Below are 22,990 nucleotides of genomic sequence, written 5' to 3'. Positions count from 1 at the left end.
AGCAGAAATATGGAACCGTTATGCAGAAAGAGGCAAGAGAGGTGCTGAAAGAGGGGAGAGGGGTGGAGATAGAAGCACAAGTGGTACAGAAAGAAGCAAGAGAGGTGCTGAAAGAAGCAAGAGTAATGCAGAAAGAAGCAACAGGGGTGCAAAAAGAGAGAAGAGGGGTACAGAAAGAGGCACGAGGAGTGCCACAAGAAGCAAAAGAAGAGCAGAAAGAAGCAACAAAGGTGCAGAAAGAGGGAAGAGGGGTGGAGAAAGAGGAAAAAGGTGTGCAGAAAAAAGCAAGAGAGGTGCAGAAAGTAACAAAAGAAGTGCAGAAAGAAGGAACAGAGGTGCAGAAAGAGGCAAGAGGAGTGCAGAAAGAGGCAAGAGAGGTACAAAAAGATGCAAGATGAGCGCAGAAAGAAGCAACAGAGATGCAGAAAGAGGGAAGAGGGGTGGAGAAAGAGGCATTAGAAGTACAGAAAGAAGCAACAGACATGCACAAATGGGGAAGAGGGTGGAGAAAGAGATACGATGTGTGTAGAAAGAAGCAAGAGAGGTGCAGAAAGAAACAAAAGCATTGCAGAAAGAAGGAACAGAGGTGCAGAAAGAGGCAGGATGGGTGCAGAAATAGGGAAGAGGGGTGTAAAAAGAGGCAAGAGAGGTGCAGAAAGAGGCAAGAGGGGTGCACAAAGAAGCAAGTAAGGTGCAGAAAGAGGCAACAGAGGTGCAGAAAGAGGGAAGAAGGGTGCAGGAAGAGGCACGAGGAGTGCAGAAAGAAGCAACAGAAGTGTAGAAAGAAGCAACAGAAGTACAGAAAGAAGCAAGAGGAGTGCAGAAAGAGGGAAGAGGAGCATGCTGGAAGAAGCAAGAAAGGTGCAGAAAGAAGGAACAGCGGTTCAGAAAGAGGCAAGAGGAGTACAGAAAGACACAAGTACAGAAAGAATCAACAGAGATGTAGAAAGAGGGGTGAGAAAGAGGCAAGAGGGGTGGAGAAAGAGGCAACAGATGTGCAGAAAGGGGGAAGAGAGGTGGAGAAAGAGGCAAGAGGGGTACAAAGAAAAAGCAAGAGTAGCACAGAAAGAAACAAAATGAGTGCAGAAAGAAGGAACAGAGATGCAGAAAGAGGCAGGAGGGGTGCAGAAAGAGGGAAGAGGAGTGCAAAAAGAGGCAAGAGAGGTGCAGAAAGTGGCAAGAGGGGTACACAAAGAAGCAAGATAGGTACAGAAAGAGGCAACAGAGGCGCAGAAATAGGCAAATGAGGTGCAGAAAGTAGACTAGATGTGCAGAAAGAGGCAAGAGAAGTACAGAAAAAGAAAGAAAGGTGCAGTAAGAAGCAACAGAAATGCAGAAAGAGGCAAGAGAGGTGCCGAAAGAAGCAAGAGCGGCTTGCACACCATTAGTACCAATTTAACACCCACATTTAGCAATAAGTAACAGGTGACCATTCTATGTTTACAAAGGACTTTTCTAGCACGCTGTAACACTTGTCGCTGAATTTTTGGTATCGTTTGAGCCGTTTGAGCTAGAAACAAGGATTTTTTTGTTCAAATCTGCAGATTAGGCAGCAGATGATGGATAATGTGGCTAATGCGGAAAATGCATAATTGTGCGAAAGTTGGTGCAGCCAAACAGTCGCATCATTCTAGTGGCCCTGCTCATACCTCTGACTAAGTCCAGAAGTGCTCCTCAGTGATTCCTTCTTTTTCTGACTCATTGAGTTCATAGTTTAGCTTCAATGGAAACGAGGAAGACTAACCCTGAGGTTACCACTCCACAACACAGACTACCATACCAGATAATTACTCTCCGTAACACATAATCTCACTCTACATAATTCCTATACACTAAATGCCACATACTTTCTATCCACATAATTTCACTGCACAACATATCACATAATTCCACTACACACAACATACATCCACTCCACTCCCAAAACCATTAGTAAAAAATGTTTACATTTACAACGCCAATAGCTGCAACTCTTGCAAATGCAAGACCTATTAAATTACAAATGCTTCTTTAACTGGTAGTCACGTTTGCAGACTGGTGGAGAAAGGGGGCTGGGCCTCCAACCAGTGCTCATGAATTCCGCTGCATAGGACTTACAGGAGGTACAAAGAGGGCTTCTTGTCCCCCAAAGTCCCTCAGGAGTAAAGTGGACTTCATCCCCGAACAAGTACTGTGCCAGGAGTCGAGTTTGCAAAGTGGTGGAGAAAGGGGGTGTGTGGCCTCCGAAGACCTCTTAGCAATCCCACTGTGTGGGACATAGTGGAGGTAACAGGAGGGGTAGTTGGCCCCGAAGGACAACCTTGGGGGCCAACTAGCCCTCCTATTACCTCCAGTAAATTCCACACAGCAGCATTGTAGGTTCTCATAGCAGGCCACGCCCCCTTTCCCACCACTCTGAAAACGCGCTCCCTGGCGCGCTCTTGGATGGGGATTAAAGTCCACTTCACTGCTGCGGGTCCTTAGGGGCCAACTAGCCTACCTGATACCTCCAGTATGCCCAGATTGTGAGATTGCTGATAGGTGACACAGGCCACGCCCCCTTTGTCCACCATTCTGCAAACGCACCTCCTGGTGCGCTTTTGGTTCTGGGATGAAGTCCCCTTGCCTCCTGATTGTCCCTGGGGGCCAACTAACCCACCAGGTACCTCCAGAAAGGCCCTCACAGCTGGATTTCTCAGAGATGTCTGAGGCTACGCCCTCTTTTTATACCACTGTGCAAACGCGCCTCCTGGCGCACTGCTGCTTGAGGATGAAGTCCACTTTAGTCTTGAGGTCCTCAGGACACAAGAGGACCTCATCGCCCCACCAGCAATGTGCCAAGAGGCGAGTTTGCAGAGTGTTGTAAAAAGGGGCGTGGCCTGGGACTTCGTCTCCTGGAACATTGCCTCCTTTTTCTTTTTTTAATAAAAATAAATAAATATTCGGGATGGGGGCTGCGTGGCCCCCCTTCCCTGGGACACTTCTGGCCCCATGGACCCCATCCCCCAGAGCCTGACCAGCCTTTACTTTAAAAAGAATTGGAGGGGGCCACGTGCCCCCCTCCTGAGGCCAATTATGGCCCCGGGGACCCCATCCCCCAGGGCCTGGCCAGCCTTGTTTTTTGTAGATTGTTTTAGGGGGGCCGCGGTTTCCCCCTTCTGAGGCCACTTCTGGCCCCGGAGACCCCATCCCCCAGGCCGGCACTTACATTGGGGACCGCTGATGAGCCCCAATGCCCCCGCGGTCCCAGCATCTCCCAGCCTCCTGCGGGAGCAGGCATTACTTTTGGGCAAGGGGAGCTGCTAACATGCAGCTCCCTTTGCCCAAAAGCAGCAAGAGCAGGTTTCCTGCTGTCTCTTCCAAGAAGCAAAGCAGTGTTTGCTATGGCAGGGAGGGAGCCGTGCTCCCACCCTATCATAGCAAATGGCAATGTCCCGGGTGTGGGCACCCTGGGACATTGCAGGAGCCGGCCCTGGGGGGTGGCAGTCCCCAGGGCTATCTTGGGCTCCAGGAGGGGGGGCCGCATTGCCCCCCTCCCAACTGTTTAAAGCCCCAGGGAGGTGATGGTCCCCAAGGCCGGTTTTACCGAGTCACAAGATGGCTGCCAACAAAATCCTGGTTTGGAGTGTTGGCATCCAATCAGAATCAAGCTCGTGCTCGGGATGGTTCTCGAATCCTCCTCTGTGCTCAGATATCGATATTTTAATTTTTTTAATTTCTCAGGAACTACTGAACGGATTTACACCATTTAACAAAGCATGCTTTATGAACCAAGACCTATGTTTTTACCCAATTTGGTGTAATTCTGTTTGGTAGTTTGGCTGTAACTTTGTCTAAAGTTCCTAATGAAATTAACATGGGGAAAATGCGTTTTGGGACCCCCTTTTGATCTCCGCCCCCGCTTGACGTATTACTCCGAAACTTTCAGGACAGGAGATGACCGGAGAGCCCCATTAGTTTTGAAAATTATGCAAAGATTGGTCAAACGGTGCCAAAGATATTGGCAAAGTATTTTAAAACATCTAAACTCAAGCCTAGCCTCCTCATCCTAACTGAGGATAATCAGAAATCCCTATTTTTATCATTCATAGTCAGCCAAGAAAGGCAATGGGGTAACCTAGATTTTGACCATGTATGTAACTAAGTGGCACATGCTATTCTGCAAAGATACAAAAGTCAGAAAATAACATAGAAGATTGGAAGGTACCTACACCACATTGGCAGTGACCAGAAGATCGGCATTGTCGAAAAGGACCACCCCTGGCACCTCCACAATAAGGACGTAGACAAATTCGATGATGAGCATGAGGATGAGTTTTCCAATGCAGCTAATCTGAAGGAACACCGAGCAGGCCAGAAGACTCAACAGGATGCAGTAAGTAAAGTACTAGAAGGGAGAAAGAACAGTCAGAGGCTTGAGAAAATCAACATTCGAAGGGCCAGTCAAATGCCATATGCTAATAATTCACATATTTAATAAGAATCATTATCCTACCCCAATTCCATTTAAGTGCTCATACACTTGTGCCTTAAAAAATAATCATTGTTGGTGTCTGGATGTAATAAAACAACTTCAACATTTATGAAAAATAACATTTTTGGAACTTATGTGTTTACTTGATTGTTTTGGCCACAGACCAAAAGTTACCAGGCATTTGGTAGACGCAGTTATTCAGCCCTCCAGGATCCGTCCATTCTCAAAAAGCAATATTGAGTCCTTTAAATCCAGCTGCACTGCTACATTCAAGGTAATGAACTTTTATGGAACATTTAAAAACAAGGGGATCGCACAACAATCTTTCGAATATACATGACATACTTGTCCCTTTCCTATCATATGCCTGAATTATTTGATTTATTCATTTTAAACGTCCGACGTCGGATGGAAAAAAAGGAAACAAATTAAAATCTTAAATTGATGCTCGCTACTAGTTTCGTGCTTTATGGTAAGAATAAGTCAATATCAATTTTACGTTTCAATTTATTTATTACCATGCAGTAGTTAATTAAAGGTGCATGCCTATTTCTATGTAAAAAAAAAAACACTATCACTAATATGTGCAACATAATTTACAACAGCACGTGCAATATTGGCTTCAATAAAAATGCTACATTACAATACTAGTTTTCAAATAGGCAATAGAATTAATTTGCTGTATATTAATTATCAGGATATGTCACTTCCCAATCCACCTCTATTGGGATTGAATGCTACCATCACCAAGTATGGGGTGCATAAGGTGCTGTGCAAATTTGGATCCTATGTAAACCTGGATCGTTTTTTTGGATGGTTCAAGGTCTCTCGAGTCAGTACTTCCAATGCTTATGTAAAGGTAAAGTGCATAGAGTGCTGTGAAAACTTGGAACATAATGAAAGATTGCACAGGATCGTATTTAAGACACACGAATGTCTCTAGAGTCAATGCTTCTAGTACGTAAGTAAAAATAAAGAGCACTAGATACTATGCCACCTTGGTGCATGGTAGACACATTCACAAAATCGTTTTCAGGGTTTTCTTAAGTCACTAGGATCATGAAGCAATACATTGAGAGTACAACTACTACTAGTCGAGCAAACATTCAAAGTCAATTCTCAAACTACTACAACCAGTCAGATCTGTTGCCTGGTACAAGCGCAGCGCGGTGTTGGATCGCGCTGTCTTGTTACCTGGCTAGTTCTGTGGCACAATGATGCATGCACAACCTCCCGCCAAGCTATCAGTGAAAAGGGATTTGTGTGCAAGCCTCACTGTGGGCAGTTGTGAAATAAAGGAAAGACTTGAATAGGGCATTGGGCAAAGAACACACTGGCACTCGGTGTTGTGCTGTGGGAACCTAGAATAGTGTGAAGGCGGGGATTGCAGTCAGTCCTATTGGAGTGAACCGATAATAGCGAAGGAGGTTACAGGTCACTTTCGAATTTCTGCTCCACTCCCAGTCTCAGCTTGGGCTCCTCCTTCTCCATCTCATGCGGGGAAGTTGAGGTGAAGCATGGGACTTGACAGCTTTCCTGTGTAACGATCATCGTTCCAGATGAGTGGCTGGGGTGAGCTGATAGGCTGAGGTTTCATTCAGAGTCTGCCCAAAGGCAGGGGTCGCCGCAGTCATTAGTGTTATAGCCCTGACCCCCACACCAAGAGGCATGGTTAAGGGTCCATTCCATTTTTCCCTGGTAAATATTTTCCCCATAGCAGTACTGCCCACCATTAGGAAAGGTAATGGGGTGTTTTTCTCCTCATACAAAGCCAAACAACAAGTTACAACATTTGCACCATGTTCATTGATGTAGCATGTAGCCTGGGACATCATGCTTTAAAAGGCAGGGTATGAATCCACACGCTTATGCACATTTCTCCATGGCTTCTGGGGATGGGAGAGGGATTATGAAGCAGTGAACCTTCACCGTAGGCCCTTGTATGATCACAGGGCTTAAACTTGCAATTTAGTTTACAAAGCCAGGGTTCAATTGGAATTTTACCCTAAGCTTGCCAGTGGCCAGGGATGGTGGTGTTGTCGATTGGCCACTTGCTTTGCATGTGCCAGGGAGGGTTCTCAAGGCCCATCCCCTTTTAAAATTTCCCTTTACCGTACACATCTAGGAAGTTGTATACAGATTGTTAACCCAATGAGAAAGCCCTTTGTGATTTGGCAGAGTGGGGTGCAGAGACCAACATTAATGCACCACACACAGCGGTCCAGTCACACATGCCGTCCCCTTGGAGGGTGTCCCTGTCACCCTTCCTAAAGCAGAATGAAATGGAATAACACGTGATCAGAAAACACAAAATCCGAGTATCAATTTGTCAGTATCACTTCTCAATTCTACAAATAAACAATGCTCCTTCCGTCCTTCCGTATTTACAAAATCAGCATTACAAATATCTATATCTCATTCCTTAGGTCACCAGTATTTCTCAGTACCTCTGCAATGCTCTGCCCAACCATAACATCATCGGAACCTCAATCCAACCAAGTATATCTGCAGCTTCTATACGCAATCCATGAAATCGGGGATTTATAATCCTAAAACTCAGAAGCACTTCTGTAGAATCAAAAAACCTTTACTGCTTTCATCTATTGATAAAACCAGTAGCATGCATGCCAATTTACACTAAGAATTTTGTCGAATCCAGGTAGTCTAATTCAGAAATGTATGTTTGTAATCATAACTCAGCAATGTCGGCCAATACATAGAGTCATCAATGCATCCGTATAAACATTTAAGTCAGCAGCACTGCTGTTTTTTTTTTTTTTTTTACAACAAGCGCTTTTGTCTTTTCTTTGGATTCTAAGGGCCTTATGTAGGTAAATTACATTTACCACTTCATAAATACCGAATTTTACCGATTCGGTATTTATGAATCGGTAAATGTAATGTAGGGAAAAAAATACCGATTCGGTAAGTGTCGGTATTTCAGAGTCGGTATTTACCAATTCGGTAATGGCAACCTGTATCTCATTGATTCCTATGGGCCAGGAGGCCCATAGGAATCAATGGGAAGCCAGTTACCATTACCGAATCGGTAAATACCGAATCGGTAATGGGGGGAGCTCAATCAAGGGTGGCAGGGTGTCACATTGACACCCTGTTGCACCCCTGATTTCTGCATGTGTGCACATGTGGCACACATACATGCCCTGAGGGCATGTGTGTCTGCCACATTGCACACATCTAAGGGCCAAAAAATGCATTTCCTGAGTCATTTGTCATTTACCACCAACTTACAGTTGGTGGTAAATAACGAATCCCCACACCCACCACACACTCCCCCTACATCTCATTTCTGTATTCGGTATTTACCGAATCGGTAAAATTACCGATTCGGTAATTTTACCGATTCGGTAAATTACCGAATACAGAAATGAGCCCCCTACATGTCAAAAGCCTAAATACCGGTCGGTAACGGTATAATTACCGAAAATCGGCCGTTACCGACCGGTATTAGGCTACGTACATATGGCCCTAAATGTCCAATTCAAAAAATGAATTTCACCCAAAGTAATTATTGGCTTGATCTGATGCTGGGTAAGACTAGACATCACAAGGCTTTTTTCGCTCCACATCTTGAGACTCTCTGGATACCACCCTCAAACCCAATACTACTGCAAATAAAAAAACAAAGTTGGAAGATAAACACTACTTTATGTACCGTATTGTTGCATCAGTCAGCACTGACAATCATTACATATGACTTTTCAGGAGAGTAAAAACAGGATTCTATAAGCAGTGCCTCACCTGTCTCACCCACAAAGCTCTCCACACTGGCCAACCCTCCTATCTAGCCGCCAAACTCTACAAAGCGGGACAGACAAGAAATTTCAGGAGCACCAACACTATACTACTCATCCCCCCGAAAACCCGTAAACAAAAGACCTTATCTCGATCTTTCTCTGGAAATGCACCCAGAATTTGGAACGCCATCCCTGTACATATCAGGTCTAACCCTTCCTTCAAAGATTTCAAATGCCAGCTCAAAGTGCTCTTCCTCAATCGAGCTCCACCAAAATGACAAAGGTCCTACAATTTACCAATCCGACATCAACTGGGGATCCAGTCACTACGATAAGTCCAACTCCTTACAGCATCTTACTCCTACCCCGCACATTACCCGCCCGACTATTATCACCTACACTGCTATTCTGTATTCGATCTATATATGACTTATACTGAGTAATTGACCTATCTTTGAACACTGTATGTATATTACTACACAAAATGTTACTTAACAAATGTTGTAAAGCGCTCCGATACCTTTGGGTCTGGCTAGCGCTATATAAAACTCCAAAATAAATAAATAAATTGTAATTCCCTAGCTATTATAAGCGCTAGATAGTTCATTGTTGTATTCACTAAATAGGAGTCCCAAAGAAAGGTCAGACATTTCCACAAACTCTGGGAAACAACAATTAAAATATTAGTCAGGGTACCTGCAGCACACATACTTCAACATTTCCAAGGAACCCTCAATGTCTTCCGGCACCCTTCAATATTCTGATTAGCTCCTTCATCTTTTTACAAGGGTCATTATGGTGAAATTCTCACATGCCTCTAAACTGATTTGTGGCTTATGGTTCGTCTAAAACCGTTTTGTTATCCACTATCCATACCACAGTGAGTCCAAACTATTTGCCTTCACCAAGTTCAGAACACATTCTAAGGCAGGAGCTCACAGCTTGGCATTCGGGGGCCGATTCCGATCCGGGTCAGAATGCACTCCGACCGAGCCGGATCCGGAGTGTTTTCCGACCGAGCCGGAGTCCTGCAGTCTGACCGAGCAAATACGATGCGGCCGTATGCTGCCAGACTCGGTTCGGTCAGACTCCCATAGAAGTCAATGGGAGCCGGTCGTACGACGCGTACATGGGCTCCCATTGACTGAATGGGTACGTCTCGCGCAAGGGCGCCCCTACAGTGGGTACACGTCGGTGCCATCCGCACCGTACATGCCTGTGTTGGAGGGACCCTTGGGTCTCCCCCTGTGTCTGAGTCGTAGGGCTGCGGGTGACAGAGGGTCCGATGCAGACCCCCAAAGGCAACCACACGGATGTTTTGCGAGCCGGACACTCCGGCTCGCACAGGCTGTCCGACACATGCATCGTACTGGCTCGGTCGTAAATCGCATCCATTGCACGCCACGGTTAGCTTACGACTGAGACGTACGGAGCGGTTCGGACCCGGAAACGACTCGGTCGGTGAATTTCACATAGCTCGCATCGTACTTGCTCGCTCGTACAGCTGCAAGAGTCGGCCGGAAAACATGCGTGTGGCTCGGATCGGAATCGGCCCCTAAATATGGAGACCCAATAATTTGACTTGTGTAAATAAGTAAATAGTGTGGGCATTCCTTGACTGGCATTAGCCAGTCAAGGAATGCCCACACTACAAAAGGCTGATTCCTAGTACACCTGTCCTTAAGAAAGTCACCGTGACTTAAGAGCACTCATAATTGATCGATGAAAAACCTGTGACCTTCTTGCACATGGCCAATCTGTAGAACTAGGATTTGGAAAAAATGTGGAATTAAATGTTATTTCTGGACCTCGAATCTTTTTCCCACTGCATAGAAATCCTTGTCCCAGCACTCAATGGAAATATGTGGGTATTTATCCAACTTTCTCAAAACGCGGATGTATTGCATCCTATTTTTGACTAACTATAGATGTGCGTTTAGGATGGAAAATGACATCAGGAATGTTTGTGAATACCCAAAAGGTTCTGACTTTGTGGGTGTTTCTAAAATTCCCAGTGGTCACCCTCTTAGCACTTCCTGTGGAACCACACATTTTCCCGCCAAATCGCTGTACTATTGGCACTAGAATGTACCGCCAACTGTATGTCCCTTTGGAGTACAACAACATTTGCAGATTCCAAGTGGATGAATCAGCATTTGTCATTTGTATGGACAGATGTGTCACTTCCTGCAGGCCGAGTTTCACTTACACACACAAAAGGTTATGACATGCATGCCTATGACAACTGTGCCAAAGGCCCTGTGCGCTGGTAGAGCCAATGCTGAATGGTGTGGACTGCTCTGCAAGAGGAGGGCAAAGCCAGAGGGGGTTGGAAGGGCAGATTCCCTTTCTAGTGGTATTTTCGGATGCAAACATATGCTGTCAAAATGATGTGCCATTTGCAAAGCCAAGTGTATCCGCAGGGAAAAGATACAAGAGTTCACAAACACTGGACCGGGGAAGCCTCTTTCCCAAGGACATGCCGACTGAGAGGAATAAGGGAGCTTAGAATGTTAATGGGGCAGCTTAGTTACTGTTTTTTTATGTAACATGTTTTGAGGATTATTTCCGTAGGGTAAGACTAAACGAGCGCCTAAAGAAATCTTTTGTGGTTAACAATGTAACAGAACCACACGTTTGGAGCTTGAGAAACACCATCTTCAAGATCACAGTGAAGAAGTTGCAGAGGTTGGCAGAGGGGGTAACACCTCTTCATCCCAATTGCTGTATTTTTCTTCCACACTCAGTTCATCACAATCTTTAGTGAGAAGCAGAGTTATATACAATTTACTCAAAGAGACAGTTTACCTGGAGGACAGCAGTATTACTTCTGAGCGAAGACGGCAGTGATCTCAGAGAAAACTTGAATCTTCATTAAACAAGATATTAAAAAGAAATCATGTGAGTGCTAGGGGGGCAACCACTGACGAGAAATGTTGTGGACTAGGGTTGGCAGAATGCGTTTGTCTCCGCTAGTAAAGAGCAGAGGTCATCAATACTAGCCCTTTCTCTTCGGCTAATCTGAAAAGCAGTGCTTTAAATGGGCCGGTACTGTCTGGTACGGAGTACCGGCACTTTTTAGGTCTCGTTGAGCCCAGCGCATGCGCTGGCTCGAAGAGACATTTTGTATGTAGGAATTTCAAAGTGCTGCTGGCTGGCCTAACGCTTGCGTTCACGCGATTGTGCACGCGCGCAGCCGGCCGCCAGCAGCACTTTGAAAACTTGTGCATCGCGATCACTTTCGCTTTCAGAGCGATCGCGATCCACATATTGCGGTCTTCTTCACTTGACATGTTTGTGATATCAGCCTCCGAAGTGTTAATTCGTTACACAGTTCGTGACGTCCGACCCTTGTTTGCGAGCGAAAAGTGTCAAGTTTAGCATACGGAAATAATATTTATATTTTTATTCTATGGCGCTAACTCCGCATGAAAATGGTGTCAGAACTCGTTGCATATTCTGGGAAAGCGGTATAGAATAACCCATAATTATTTTATGTTGGTTACAAGCAACTATCGAAATAAATGATTTCCCTCAAAAAGCTGAGGCAACAAACTTGACCAGTTGAAGCAGTTTCTGATATCGCTTTTTCCAAAGTGCCGAGCAATTTAGTGTGTACATTCAAATAAGAATCAGCTGCCCTACATCCACTTAAAACAACGGAGCTACGTTTTTAGAGCGCCCTCCGCTTCATTTTATGCGTTCACTCTTTCCAATGATTTCTTGACAGAGTCTGGCTTTGCAAACTGCTCCAAACCACACTGTTTACACTGCACAGAGAGTCCTCTTTAAAAGACCAGCACCTTTAATTGCCTGTGACAGGTCGCCTGTCGCCTCCTCCTGGTAGCCTGCGCCTCTCGGAGCACTCCCCTGCGGGCTCTCGGTTTCATCCCCGCACGCTCGGAGTGACAGCCCTGGCCGGTCCCCGGACCGGGATAACGAGCTGCAGTGTTTCCCTGATACACACGGCCGTGTCACCTTTCAGGGGTCCGCGGGCATTCCTGATCTGAATGACGATTTTGTGCTGGGTAACACGCACATGTTTTGGGCAGTGTGTGTGTTTTGGCTATGCGTGCACCTGTGTATGCAAGATAGATAGGTTTGTAGTTTTAGGCTAGGCATGTGGAATTGTAACATGTGTGTACCATAGTCAGCTCGAATTATGAAAATGTTATATCCTCTGATCATCTCTTTTCTTTGCATCACCTGCAGAAAAGCACTAGGAAGTTTAAACTAGGCTTTGTGAGGCTGGATCAGAATTCAAATCTTTAAGGCTTCAGGAGCTCGTATTCCTCGGCGAGCATCCCGCGCTTGGCCTTGTCGCATTAGGCGCCAGATGGATAAGTCAGCATTTTTTCCCTCCATAAAGCCAAATGTATCTATTTCAGACAGCAGGTTGGATTTCACATTTTTTTGCAACTTCAATAACTGTTTAATCTTGCCTGCTGAATGCTTGCTCAGTGCCTGCAATCCCAACCGCGAGGTCTGCCAAGCTGGATGTATTCATATCACTAATCTGTGCCCACCACAGTTTAACATCTCTGTAAACTCCTTGTCTAATAAATTCAGTTACAGATCCTGACAAAAAGAGATATCCAGGACATTCACACCAGTGCAGCAAATGAAGGGGTCAATGAGAGAAACATTTCGTAGTAGAAATGGACAGGATGCAATAACTCATTGTCTTTCCTTGATGGTTTTTTTTCCTACAGCCTGCAACAATAAATCACTCACCCTCAGATGAAACATTGACAAGGAGATCCAGCCGGTTTGGTGATGGTGCACGTTACATTCGCCAGAACCATTAGTGCATAGGCTGGTAACTCCACTTTAGCTTTTCACCCCTGCAGGCCCTAACAGCAAATATCTTTGCCTTGGAGGAGATTCTCATTTCATCTCTTGTGCAAATTAAGTTCTAAAATCTGCTGTCCAAAGCAATATAACCTGTTTAATGCCCTGAATTTAAATTATATGTAGGGCCATTGGAATTATACAATTTTGCAGCCTCAGCATTTCCCGAATAATTATGGATTTTTTGTATTTGTCGTACTATTTTTCTAGCTCACAAATAATTTTGTCAGTTACATACACTGAATGTATATACCATGGCCAGCTGTGAATCCTTGATGATCGGATGTCACCCCACTCCAACTAAAACTTCTTCCTTCCTCTCAATATATATACCACCACCCACAGGCAACTTGAAAGATGTTTTACAAGATACAGTGACCAAACCCATCTGTCCACCCAAACCTATACACTCAGTCGAGACCTCAACATATGGTTTCACAAGAAGAATAAATCACAGCTATTACAACCAACCTTGGAGCCCTCAACATCCAACACATTGTTTTTGGGCTAACTAACTCCGAAGGACACACGCTAGATGTCATATTTGCACCTTTAAGATACGTCACAGTTACATTACCCCCCCATGTAAGCAATATAATTACCTTTAAGATCAAGACTCATATCAATGACACCTCTTCTAAGACTTCAAAAAGCACTTGTGCAGACAATTGAAGAAACTAGACATCCACAAACTCAATTCCCATCTTGAAAGAACACCATTAAACACGCAAGACGTACACACCTTCTACAACTGTGTCTCCAGTGCCCTGGAAAAACAGAGGCCAAAAATAATCACATCCAGTGTTGACTACAAAAAGAGCACCAAATGAATCAATGACCTCAAATGAATGAAAACACAACTTCACATACTTCAATGCAAGTGGAGAAAATCAATGGATAACAAGCATTTGCAATGCAATAGGTCTCGCATTTACGCGAGTTTAAGCTATTGGCATTGTAAATGACAATGTCTTTTATTTATGTTTTATAAACCAAAATATAAATAAAAGGCATTGTCATTTACAATGCCAAAGGCTCAAACTAGCGTAAATGCGAGACCTATTGCATTGCAAATGCTTGTTTATTTTAAGGAGGAGAGTACCGGCACTTCTCAAGATAAATGCAATACCTTTAATTGGAGAGTACCGGCACTTCTCAGAAACAAGCAGGTTCTCTCTTACAGAGTACCTGCACCTTTATTTTTCAATTTCAAGCACTGCTTAAAAGAGGTTTGTGGCCTTTGGCCAGCAGAAGAGGATGAGCAAACATGCTGGTGGTTTGCTTATGTGCTGTTCATGTTAGCATTGTATTCATGCAGCAATGTGACCTGGAGGGATCTTAAGACAAGTGAAAAGGATCACTTTGTTCAAGATTTGTAGAAAATATGCTACCTGCTGACAGTGGAGGGCCAGGAATCGCCAACCTTGCATGCTTAATATCTTTATTATGAGTGGCCAGTAAGTCCCGCCACTGCTTAGCTGCGGGATTCGCCTCATTTCCACTCTCCAAGTGCATTCAGCAGGATGCTGCCTAGAGGGGTGGCGCAGGCCCAATGTGTGGCATGATGTGTCAATGGATACCTGTTAGACCTGACATCATTGCCGTGGTATTTCCCCAAATGTTATGTCTGCACCGTTTGATTTTTGCTGAATTCGACTTTGTTGGCATTAGGACTCTCTACGTTTTACCCCACTTACCAGCGCTAAAGTGCTCTCTCCTCTAATCATGGTAAAATTGGCCTACACTTAATTGTCACATTTAATTTACTTGAAGGCCCCTAATAAATGGGAAGAGGATGTGGCGTAATGGTCAGAGTTGCCTACTTTGCAGCTAGGGAACCTGGTTGGACTCTTTTTTAAACAAACTTTATTAGTTTTATAAGTCCAATCAGGAATACAACATACATCTTAGTCGTTGCCCCCCTCCCTCCAATATTCTTCCAGGTCAATTGCTTATGGATAATTAGTACACTTCCATGTTTCCTCTCTATCTGGTCTTGAAAGGTCATAATCGTGGGACCAGGGGCGCATTGTCTAATATTCAACATATCCCGTAGAATGCTACATCAATAGTCCCAATAAATCTTAATGTAATCCAACTACCCCCCCCCCCCTCTCCCTAGGCATGCCACATCCAGCGCTTCCCTGGAACCATCAAGCCCTATGAAAAATGTGCAGTCAGTGGATTTTGATTCGTAAACAATTCAAGTTTGTACAGGGCACCACTCCATTCTCACACATCTTATACTTATGGAATATGGTCAAGCTAGTGCATCTGCACGCTAGAAGGGGCCTACTCCGTATTCGGGGCTCCCAGTTCTGCTTCATCATCACTCATAGCATCCGGGTCTCTCAATGATCTCACCAGGTGTTCCCACGCTCTAGTCGCCTCTAGCACCCTCTCGCTCCCCACTCTTCTTGATAGTTGTAACCTAACTGCGCCATCACATTCTGCCCATTTGATAAAGTCCCTTTTCCAGCGATCTACGCTCGGGGGCCCACTCGCCTTCCAATGCATCGTAATTTCCCTCTTGGCCAACACCAGTCCCATGTCTATAAACTTGCTGGTGATCTTGGTTTTAGCTGTTTGGGGGAACTAATGCAATATACAAGTCCCCAACGACAGCTCCAACTCTCTCTCTGCCACCTCCTTCAATAGTGCTAATACATCAGTCCAATAGCCAGTTAGTAGGGGGCAGCCCCACAGCATGCGAGGGAAATCCGCCCCCTCTCCTCGACACCGTGGGCACTCGTCTGAGTTAGTGTTAAAATATGTTTTAATTTTTGCCGGCGTGAGGTAGGCGCGATGCAAAATATAAAAGTGAAGCAAATGAAAGTGGGCATTCCTGGTACTTTTCCATGCTAGCTCTACCACCTCAGCCCAGGCTCTTTCCGGAATCTCTTTACCCACATCTATTTCCCTTTTTAGCTTAAGTTCTTCCAGAGGGGTCAACTTCTCAGTAGTCAGGCACTTGTACAGGCATGTAATCGCTTTAAACTTACCCGCTGCAGTTACTACACATTGACATCCAAACAAAACCCTAGGTTCCGCCTGCCCTTCTTTCCAATGCGCCCGTATAGCCGCAGTAAGCGCTGCATGGAGCAAAAAGTCTCCTCCTCTCAAATCAAAACGCTCCTGTAAAGTACAAAAAGGTAGCATGATCCCGTCCTCATATAAATCCCCAATGGTAGTCAGTCCCCTCTCATTTCAATCACTTAGTTCCCGCCAAGAACCTCCGTGAGGAAGTGCCTCACACATTTAGAGCGGTATTCAGGGTCATACGGCACTTTCAAGCCCGCCCTCTTGAAACTGCGCCTCCAGCATTGCCGTGCTGTTCGTAGCTGTTCCGAGAGAGCACCCAACCAAAGAGGAAGGTCCAACACTATTTGAGAGAGCTGCTGCAGTTCCGGAGTGCCCTCTCCTCCCTCTGCCGTACCTCGCAGCCTCATTGCCACTCTCTGTGTCCACCATTGCTATTGAGCAGACAGATAACAGGTTTCGAAGTCAGATACTGCCTAACCTCCTTTCGACCGTTTACGCATCATCACTTTCAGGGCAACCCGCCGTCTCCCAGTACCACATAGAAACCCCGTTATCATAGATGTAAGTTGCCTAAATATCCATTGCTGGTATCCAAATCGGTAGGGTTCCAAAATAATACAGCAATCGGGGAAGGGCCACCATTTTAAGTAAAGACACCCGCCCTGCAACCGAAAACGGCAGCATTCCCCAAAAATCAAAACTGCCCGCTAGGCTCTCCACCACTCTACCGATGTTGCCCTCCAGTATATCCAATCTGGAATGATATATCTGGACCCCCAGATAGGGGGCACCTGCATTCCCACTTCACTCCCGCCACATCCTGTAGGTCTTGCCTATGCCCGTCTATGGGGAACAAGCAGGATTTATCCCAGTTAACTTTAAGGCCAGACATCTCCCCTAACTCATGCAATACTCCCTTCGCCCCCCAAAATTCCCTCTCTGTGTCTCCTAGGAACATAAGCAGGTCATCCGCGTATAGAGCTATATGATGAATTTGACCCTGTACCTGCAGACCTCAAAAGTATCTCCCCGTCCTAGTTTTCGCCGCCAGGGGTTCCATGGCTAATGCAAACAGAAGAGGGGACAACGGACATCCCTGTCTTGTGCCCCGGGTCAACTCACAAGCTTCTGATATTACCCCTCCCGTCCGAACCCGCGTTGTAGAGGATTTATAAAGTAAAGCCGTCCATGCTATGAAGTCATCTCCCAGTCCAAACCGGGCCATGACGTGAAAGAGGTAAGGCCATTCCAAGCTGTCAAAGGCCTTTTCTATATCAATGGCAAATACCGCGGCAGTGGCCTTGGGGTAAGTGTCCACCTCTAGCATACGCAGCAATCGTCGTACGTTTAAGGTAGTATTCCTAGTAGGAATGAAACCAGATTGATCGTGATGAATGAAGGTAGTCATGTAGGGCATCAGACAGGTGGCCAAGATACGACTTAATATCTTATAGTCCATGTTAAGCATGGACAACGGACGGTACACCGTTCTGTCCCAAGCCGACTTACCAGGTTTCAAAAGCAGAATAACCACCACCTCTCTTGTAGACATAGGGAGGTGACCCAGGTGCCTCGCCACATTATACAAATTCCCTAACTGCGGTGCTAACTGCTCAGAGTAAGTGACATACAACTCAATCGGGAGGCCATCTGTTCCTGGCGATTTGTTTCGCGCCATGTGTTTAAAAGCCACCTTCACTTCCCACAATTCGATATCCCCACCGAGTGCCTCAGCTTGATCGTCCTCTAGTTGCGGGAGTTGTAGTTTGCGCGTGTACCCCTCAAACTCATCTCCAGTCTTGACTGTCCTGCTCTTATATAAATCCTGATAATAATCACAAAACAACCCTTTTATACCTTCCTGAGTGAAGCAAGCGTCTCCCCAGGCGTCACGAACCTCCAATATCGGCGAGCCCCTGCGTGACGGGTTAGCCAGCCAGGCAAGCAAGGCCCCCAATTTATCCCCTTCGACCTGAGTGCGTGTTACATACGCCTTGTGGTCAAAACATCGCAGACGCTCCACTTGTCCTGCCACTGCCTCTCTTGCCTCTTCCAGGTCCCGCTGTTTGCTTGGCTTGCCAGGGCGAGCCTGCTTAATCGCTCGGAAGCGTTGCTCAGCCTCGTTGATCTCTTCCAATAGCACTTTACGCACCCCCACTATCTCGGATATGCAGCACCCCCGAAGCACCACCTTAAATGCGTCCCATTCTACATTCGACGTGGAGGCTGTGCCCACGTTATCCCCGAAATATTGGGTAAAAGCCGTGCCCACTGCTTCTGTAAACTCTGGGTACTCCAAAGCCTCTGGGCGGAGCCACCAAGTAGGTACCTGGGCCTGGGACCGTGACCACTGCATCTGGAGCAATATTGGATTATGATCCGAGAGCGTTCTGGCCAGATATTCACTGCAGTGCACTCCGACATGCACATCTGGAGTGCACAACGCATCCAAGCGCACATGCATGAAGATCGTGCAATGCAGACAAATAAGAATAATCCCAGTCAGTCGGATGTTGGGCCCTCCAGGTATCCACCAGACCCCATTGGGCTTGCCAATTTCGCCTGGCTTCCGCTATCTTATAAGCAGGAGCATTAGGGGGGGGGGGGGGGGGGTGGGAACGGTCCAAAGTCACATCAGTTATACAATTAAAATCCCCTCCCATCAACACCAACCCGGTAAGATAAGGTGCTAACTCCGCAGATAACTGCATGAAAAAAGCCGGCTGATCCATGTTGGGTGCATAGATACTGCCCAGGGTAATGTCCCACCCATACAGCTTCTCAATGACCACTACAAATCTTCCCTCTGGATCAATAATCTTTCTTCTGCACTGGAAAGGCACTCCCGCTCGCACCCAGATCAACACTCTCTGGGCAAAGGCAGAATAAGCTGTATAATACAATTGACCACGCCAACGCCGCTGTAACGCTGCCCCTTCTTGAGCCTGCAAGTGTGTTTCCTGTAATAACGCAATGTGAACTCCCCTTCGCAGTAAATACGCATGTAACTTTTGTCTACGCCACATTGAGTGGATGCCCCGCACATTCCAGGATAAACATTTCAAATTACTGGTAGATCCCATCGTGACAACATCTGGAAAGCACACCTGCTATCTAAGGTAGTGACATGCCTGGCCCTATAAACCCTTAAGACTAATAAATAATCCCAACACCCCCTCCCCAGTACAGCTACCATAGAACTAGTACCCATCCAAACCATGAAAGCAACACACTCAAAAAGCCTCTGATGAATTCAGAGGCACTGGGGACCGTAGCTAGCTCAAGAAAATTCCTAATTAAATCCAGCAGCCCCAGAACTTCTCAATCAGACCGTTTTTTCCAGCCAGTCTCTCGCTAGCAGCAATAGTTCGTGATTTTCAAGCTCGCTCCCATCCTGCATCTAACTTCATCAAGCTATATTATCCGCCGCCTGCGGTGTCACCACAGGCATTCGTTCTTCACCAGTTAAAGATGAGTCCGAGTCCTGTCCGACCCAGCCATCAGTGGTAGCGCCCTTCTCTTCTTCAGTCGCAGGAGCACTGTTCTGTGCCAGTTCCACCACCGCCTGCAGTGCCGCTGCTCGTTCACGAGCCGTCTGAGTAAGCGTGGGCTTCTTCTGAGTTCGGTTGTACAGACCTATTGGGCATTTGTTCTTCGGCTTCTCGCGGCGCTCCACCCCTCGGGGTTTCCTTCCTGTAGTTCTCCAGCCAGTCCCATGCTTCTTGGGAGGAATCCACATAATGGGTATTGCCATCCAGGATAATGCGCAATTGGGCTGGGAACATTAGGGAGTATTGGAGTCCCTCCTCTCGCAAAGCCTTCTTGACTGCCATGTAAGAGGCACGCCTCCTTTGCACCTCCATCGTATAGTCCGGGAATAGAGTGACCATGGCATTGTCCACTGCGAAGTGGCCATCTGCTCTTGCCTTCTGTAGCAAAAAGTCCCTATCTCGAAAATGGAGCAGGCGGGCCACTCCCGGTCTCGGGGGCCTCCCTGGCGCTGGCAGATGGGCCGGTACTCTATGGGCCCTCTCAAGCGCATGAAAGGTTGTAAGTCCTTCCAGAGCCACTACGTCCCGGAACCATGATTCCAGGAAAGTCACCATGTCTCCTCCTTCCGCTCCCTCCGGTAGTCCCAAGACCCTTACGTTGTTCCTTCGATTGCAGCCCTCTGCATCTACAGCCCCACGTTCCGGCATTGACACCCTATCCGTTAAGGCCTGCACTTGCTGTGCCAAATCCTTATGCACTGGTGCTATTTCCGCGATGTCGAGTTCTGCTTTCTTAACCCTCTCAGATAGTTTCTTGTGCTCGTCTCGCAATAGACCAAGTCCCACCACGACCGTGCAAATGTCCTGGTCTAGGGTCGCTTTCGTGTCAGCTATGGCGGCCAGGATCTGTTGCAGTTGCCGCTGCACTGGGTCGCCCGAGGTGCTCCTCAGTGGTTCCTGTGTTCCTTCTTCATGGTCCTGGGGAACCCCCGCTTGACGGCCTCTAGGCTTGCCCATGACTGCAAGAATTCCTCCCACTTCTGCCGCCACACTTCCTGCTCTCTGCTGAGGGCCCCGCAGGACCGGCTTCAGTTCTCCCCGCCGTACAACAGGGACCGCCGTTCTGTCTCAGGTAGCAGGGATCTGGGGGCAGTATAGACAACCTCACGACAGGGGCTATAGAACGGGTCGCAGATCGTATCTCTCACCGATCCCTCCTCAATCACAGTCCACCAGCCAGGGGGTTCGATCCCTCCTGCATCACCCGTTCAAGCCGCGCCAACAATTCTGGGGAACGAGTTGAACTTTTATCGTGCCTTTCAGTGGGGAGCTCTGTTCCTCCCATACGCTCAAGCGGACTCCAAAGCAGCTAACCAGTTAGATCGCAGCCAAACGTATGCAGGTGTATCGGGGGGCACTCCAACTTGTGGGACAATGCAACAGCCAAGTCTCAAGCCCTTCCGTGATCAGTGGACCCTATCATAGTGTCAAGCACTCACCCCCAGGTCTCATCCAGTTGACTCCGCAGTCTCTCCTTCTCAGGGGACCCCCCCAACGCTCAGTCTCTGCCCCAGCTCGGAGTCCCAGCAGGAAGTTCAATCAGCTAAGTGGGGCTCCCCAGCGAGGCCAGCCCACAGGTCCCGGCCGCCGCCCAGGTCCAGGGTCAGAGGGTTCCCAGCACAGTCCCCCAGAGCGTTCTGCACCGCGTACCCTCAGGGATCCTTCCACTCGCTCTCTGCCGCCAGGTCACCCATGGAGGCACTAAGAGCAGCCAACAGCTCCGGCACCTCTATTAGGACTCAGGAAGCTCCCGCATCTGGTTTGGCCTCTGGCCGCCACGCAGGCTGCGTCTCTCTCACCGCCGTCAATCGTCTGCAGAAAGCGCTCCCCAGGTAGCAGGCAGTACTCCACGCCACATCAGGGGGGTGAATCGGCCCCCCGCTCTTCAATGCCTCCTCACTTTATCAGACGAACTGCCGCCTCCCGTAGTCTGTCGCGCTAGCATGAGCACGCCTGCAGAGCTCTCTGCGCTCACAGTCCAGCGCTCAAATCCCCGCAGTCGACTCTGCCCTCGATATTGCTGTCTCCATGGCCATTTTGGGGAGACTCGGCGTCACAGAGCCGCTTCTCGGCTCTTGCTGGGTACCGGCCAGGCAGCTCCTCCCACACTCATTAGGGCTTCTGGCCCCCAAGTAAGTTGTGGCCCTCCTGCCACCTTCAGCTACCTGCACACCTCGGCATCTAGGCAGCAGTCAGTCCTCCTCTTGCACCTCGGGGGGCGAATCAGGCCTCAGCTGCCCCCCGCATTCCGGCACCACCTTCCCCTGGCTGGCCGAGTGCTGCCACTCACACTGTGTCGCGCCGGTCCGAAATCGTCCGCAAAGCTCCCCACATGCAGGAATCAGCGCTCCAATCCCCATAGTTGCTTACTCGCTCGGCATCTTCGTCGTCACGGCCATTTTGTTGAATTCTGGAGTCGCAGCCCCATGGCCCGTCTTTCATCAGATCTTGGCCGGCAGCTCCTCTCGCCCCTTCCAAGCCTTGCCGTTGGTGGCTAGCCCCTTCAGAGGGCTCGACGGCACAAAATTCCGCTCCGGTCGGACATGAGGTCAGGATAATAGCGAGACTGCTGTGGAGCCTTCTGCTCACGTGTCCGCCATCGCTGCTGCCCAAGCCACGCCCCTCACCAGGTTGGACTCCTGGCGTTGGCTCAACATCCTGTGATTCTGGGCAAATCAGTTAATCTCCCCGTGTCTTCAAAAAATGAATGTGTCCTTGTGTAATGTAACTGGTGCACATTTAAAAGCACTCCAAAATCTTCAGGTCGTCCTTGTGCTAAATAAAACTGCAAAATAAAAAAAAGGGTGCTACCTGTGCCAAGGCCTGTAAATTAAATGTTACTAGTGGGCAGCAACACTCAATGTGGCACCCACTAACTGCAGCACTTTAAACATGTCCCTGGCCAGGCACTGCAGCCTGTAGCACAGTTTTAAACTTTTATTTTGACCTCACGAAACAAACGTTTTGGCAGGCGGCCAAAGACTTCCATTTTAGTACTTATATGTCACCCTTAAGGTAGGCCCTAAACGCTCACAGGGAGGGTGCATAATATTTAAAAAGTAGGACATGTGTACTTACGTTTCACACGACTGGACAGTGAAAAATACCTAAAGTCGATTTTGACTGTTTTGCTGTATGTAGGGCCTATCTCTCCCGTTGACTAACACTCGGTTACCTTATGTTTTTATTTATTAGGCGCACAAATCATCCTCGAGAGGATCTCAAGTCACCTTGGCAGCAGGGGATATTACACTGTACAAAGGTAAGATAATAGGGTGAATAACCAAGTTTTCAAGAGTTTTTTAAAGAGAGTGAGATCAGAAGAGGCACGGATG

General features: G+C 47.3%; 1 protein-coding gene across 1 annotated transcript in view; it reads right to left on the bottom strand.

Annotated features, from left to right (window-relative positions):
* The window catches only part of ADCY5 (adenylate cyclase 5), a 1,541,762-nt gene that overhangs the window by 92,292 nt on the left and 1,426,480 nt on the right, over positions 1–22,990 (bottom strand). The window contains exon 15 of the mRNA XM_085647314.1: positions 4,191–4,366. Coding sequence (XP_085503440.1) covers positions 4,191–4,366 — 176 coding nt within the window. The remainder of the gene's footprint in view (positions 1–4,190; positions 4,367–22,990) is intronic.

The sequence above is a fragment of the Triturus cristatus genome, chromosome 3_2, assembly GCF_964204655.1.
Source record: "Triturus cristatus chromosome 3_2, aTriCri1.1, whole genome shotgun sequence".
NCBI lineage: Eukaryota > Metazoa > Chordata > Amphibia > Caudata > Salamandridae > Triturus > Triturus cristatus.
The sequence above is the reverse complement of the archived record's forward strand: the minus strand, read 5'-3'. Positions and strand labels throughout refer to the sequence as shown.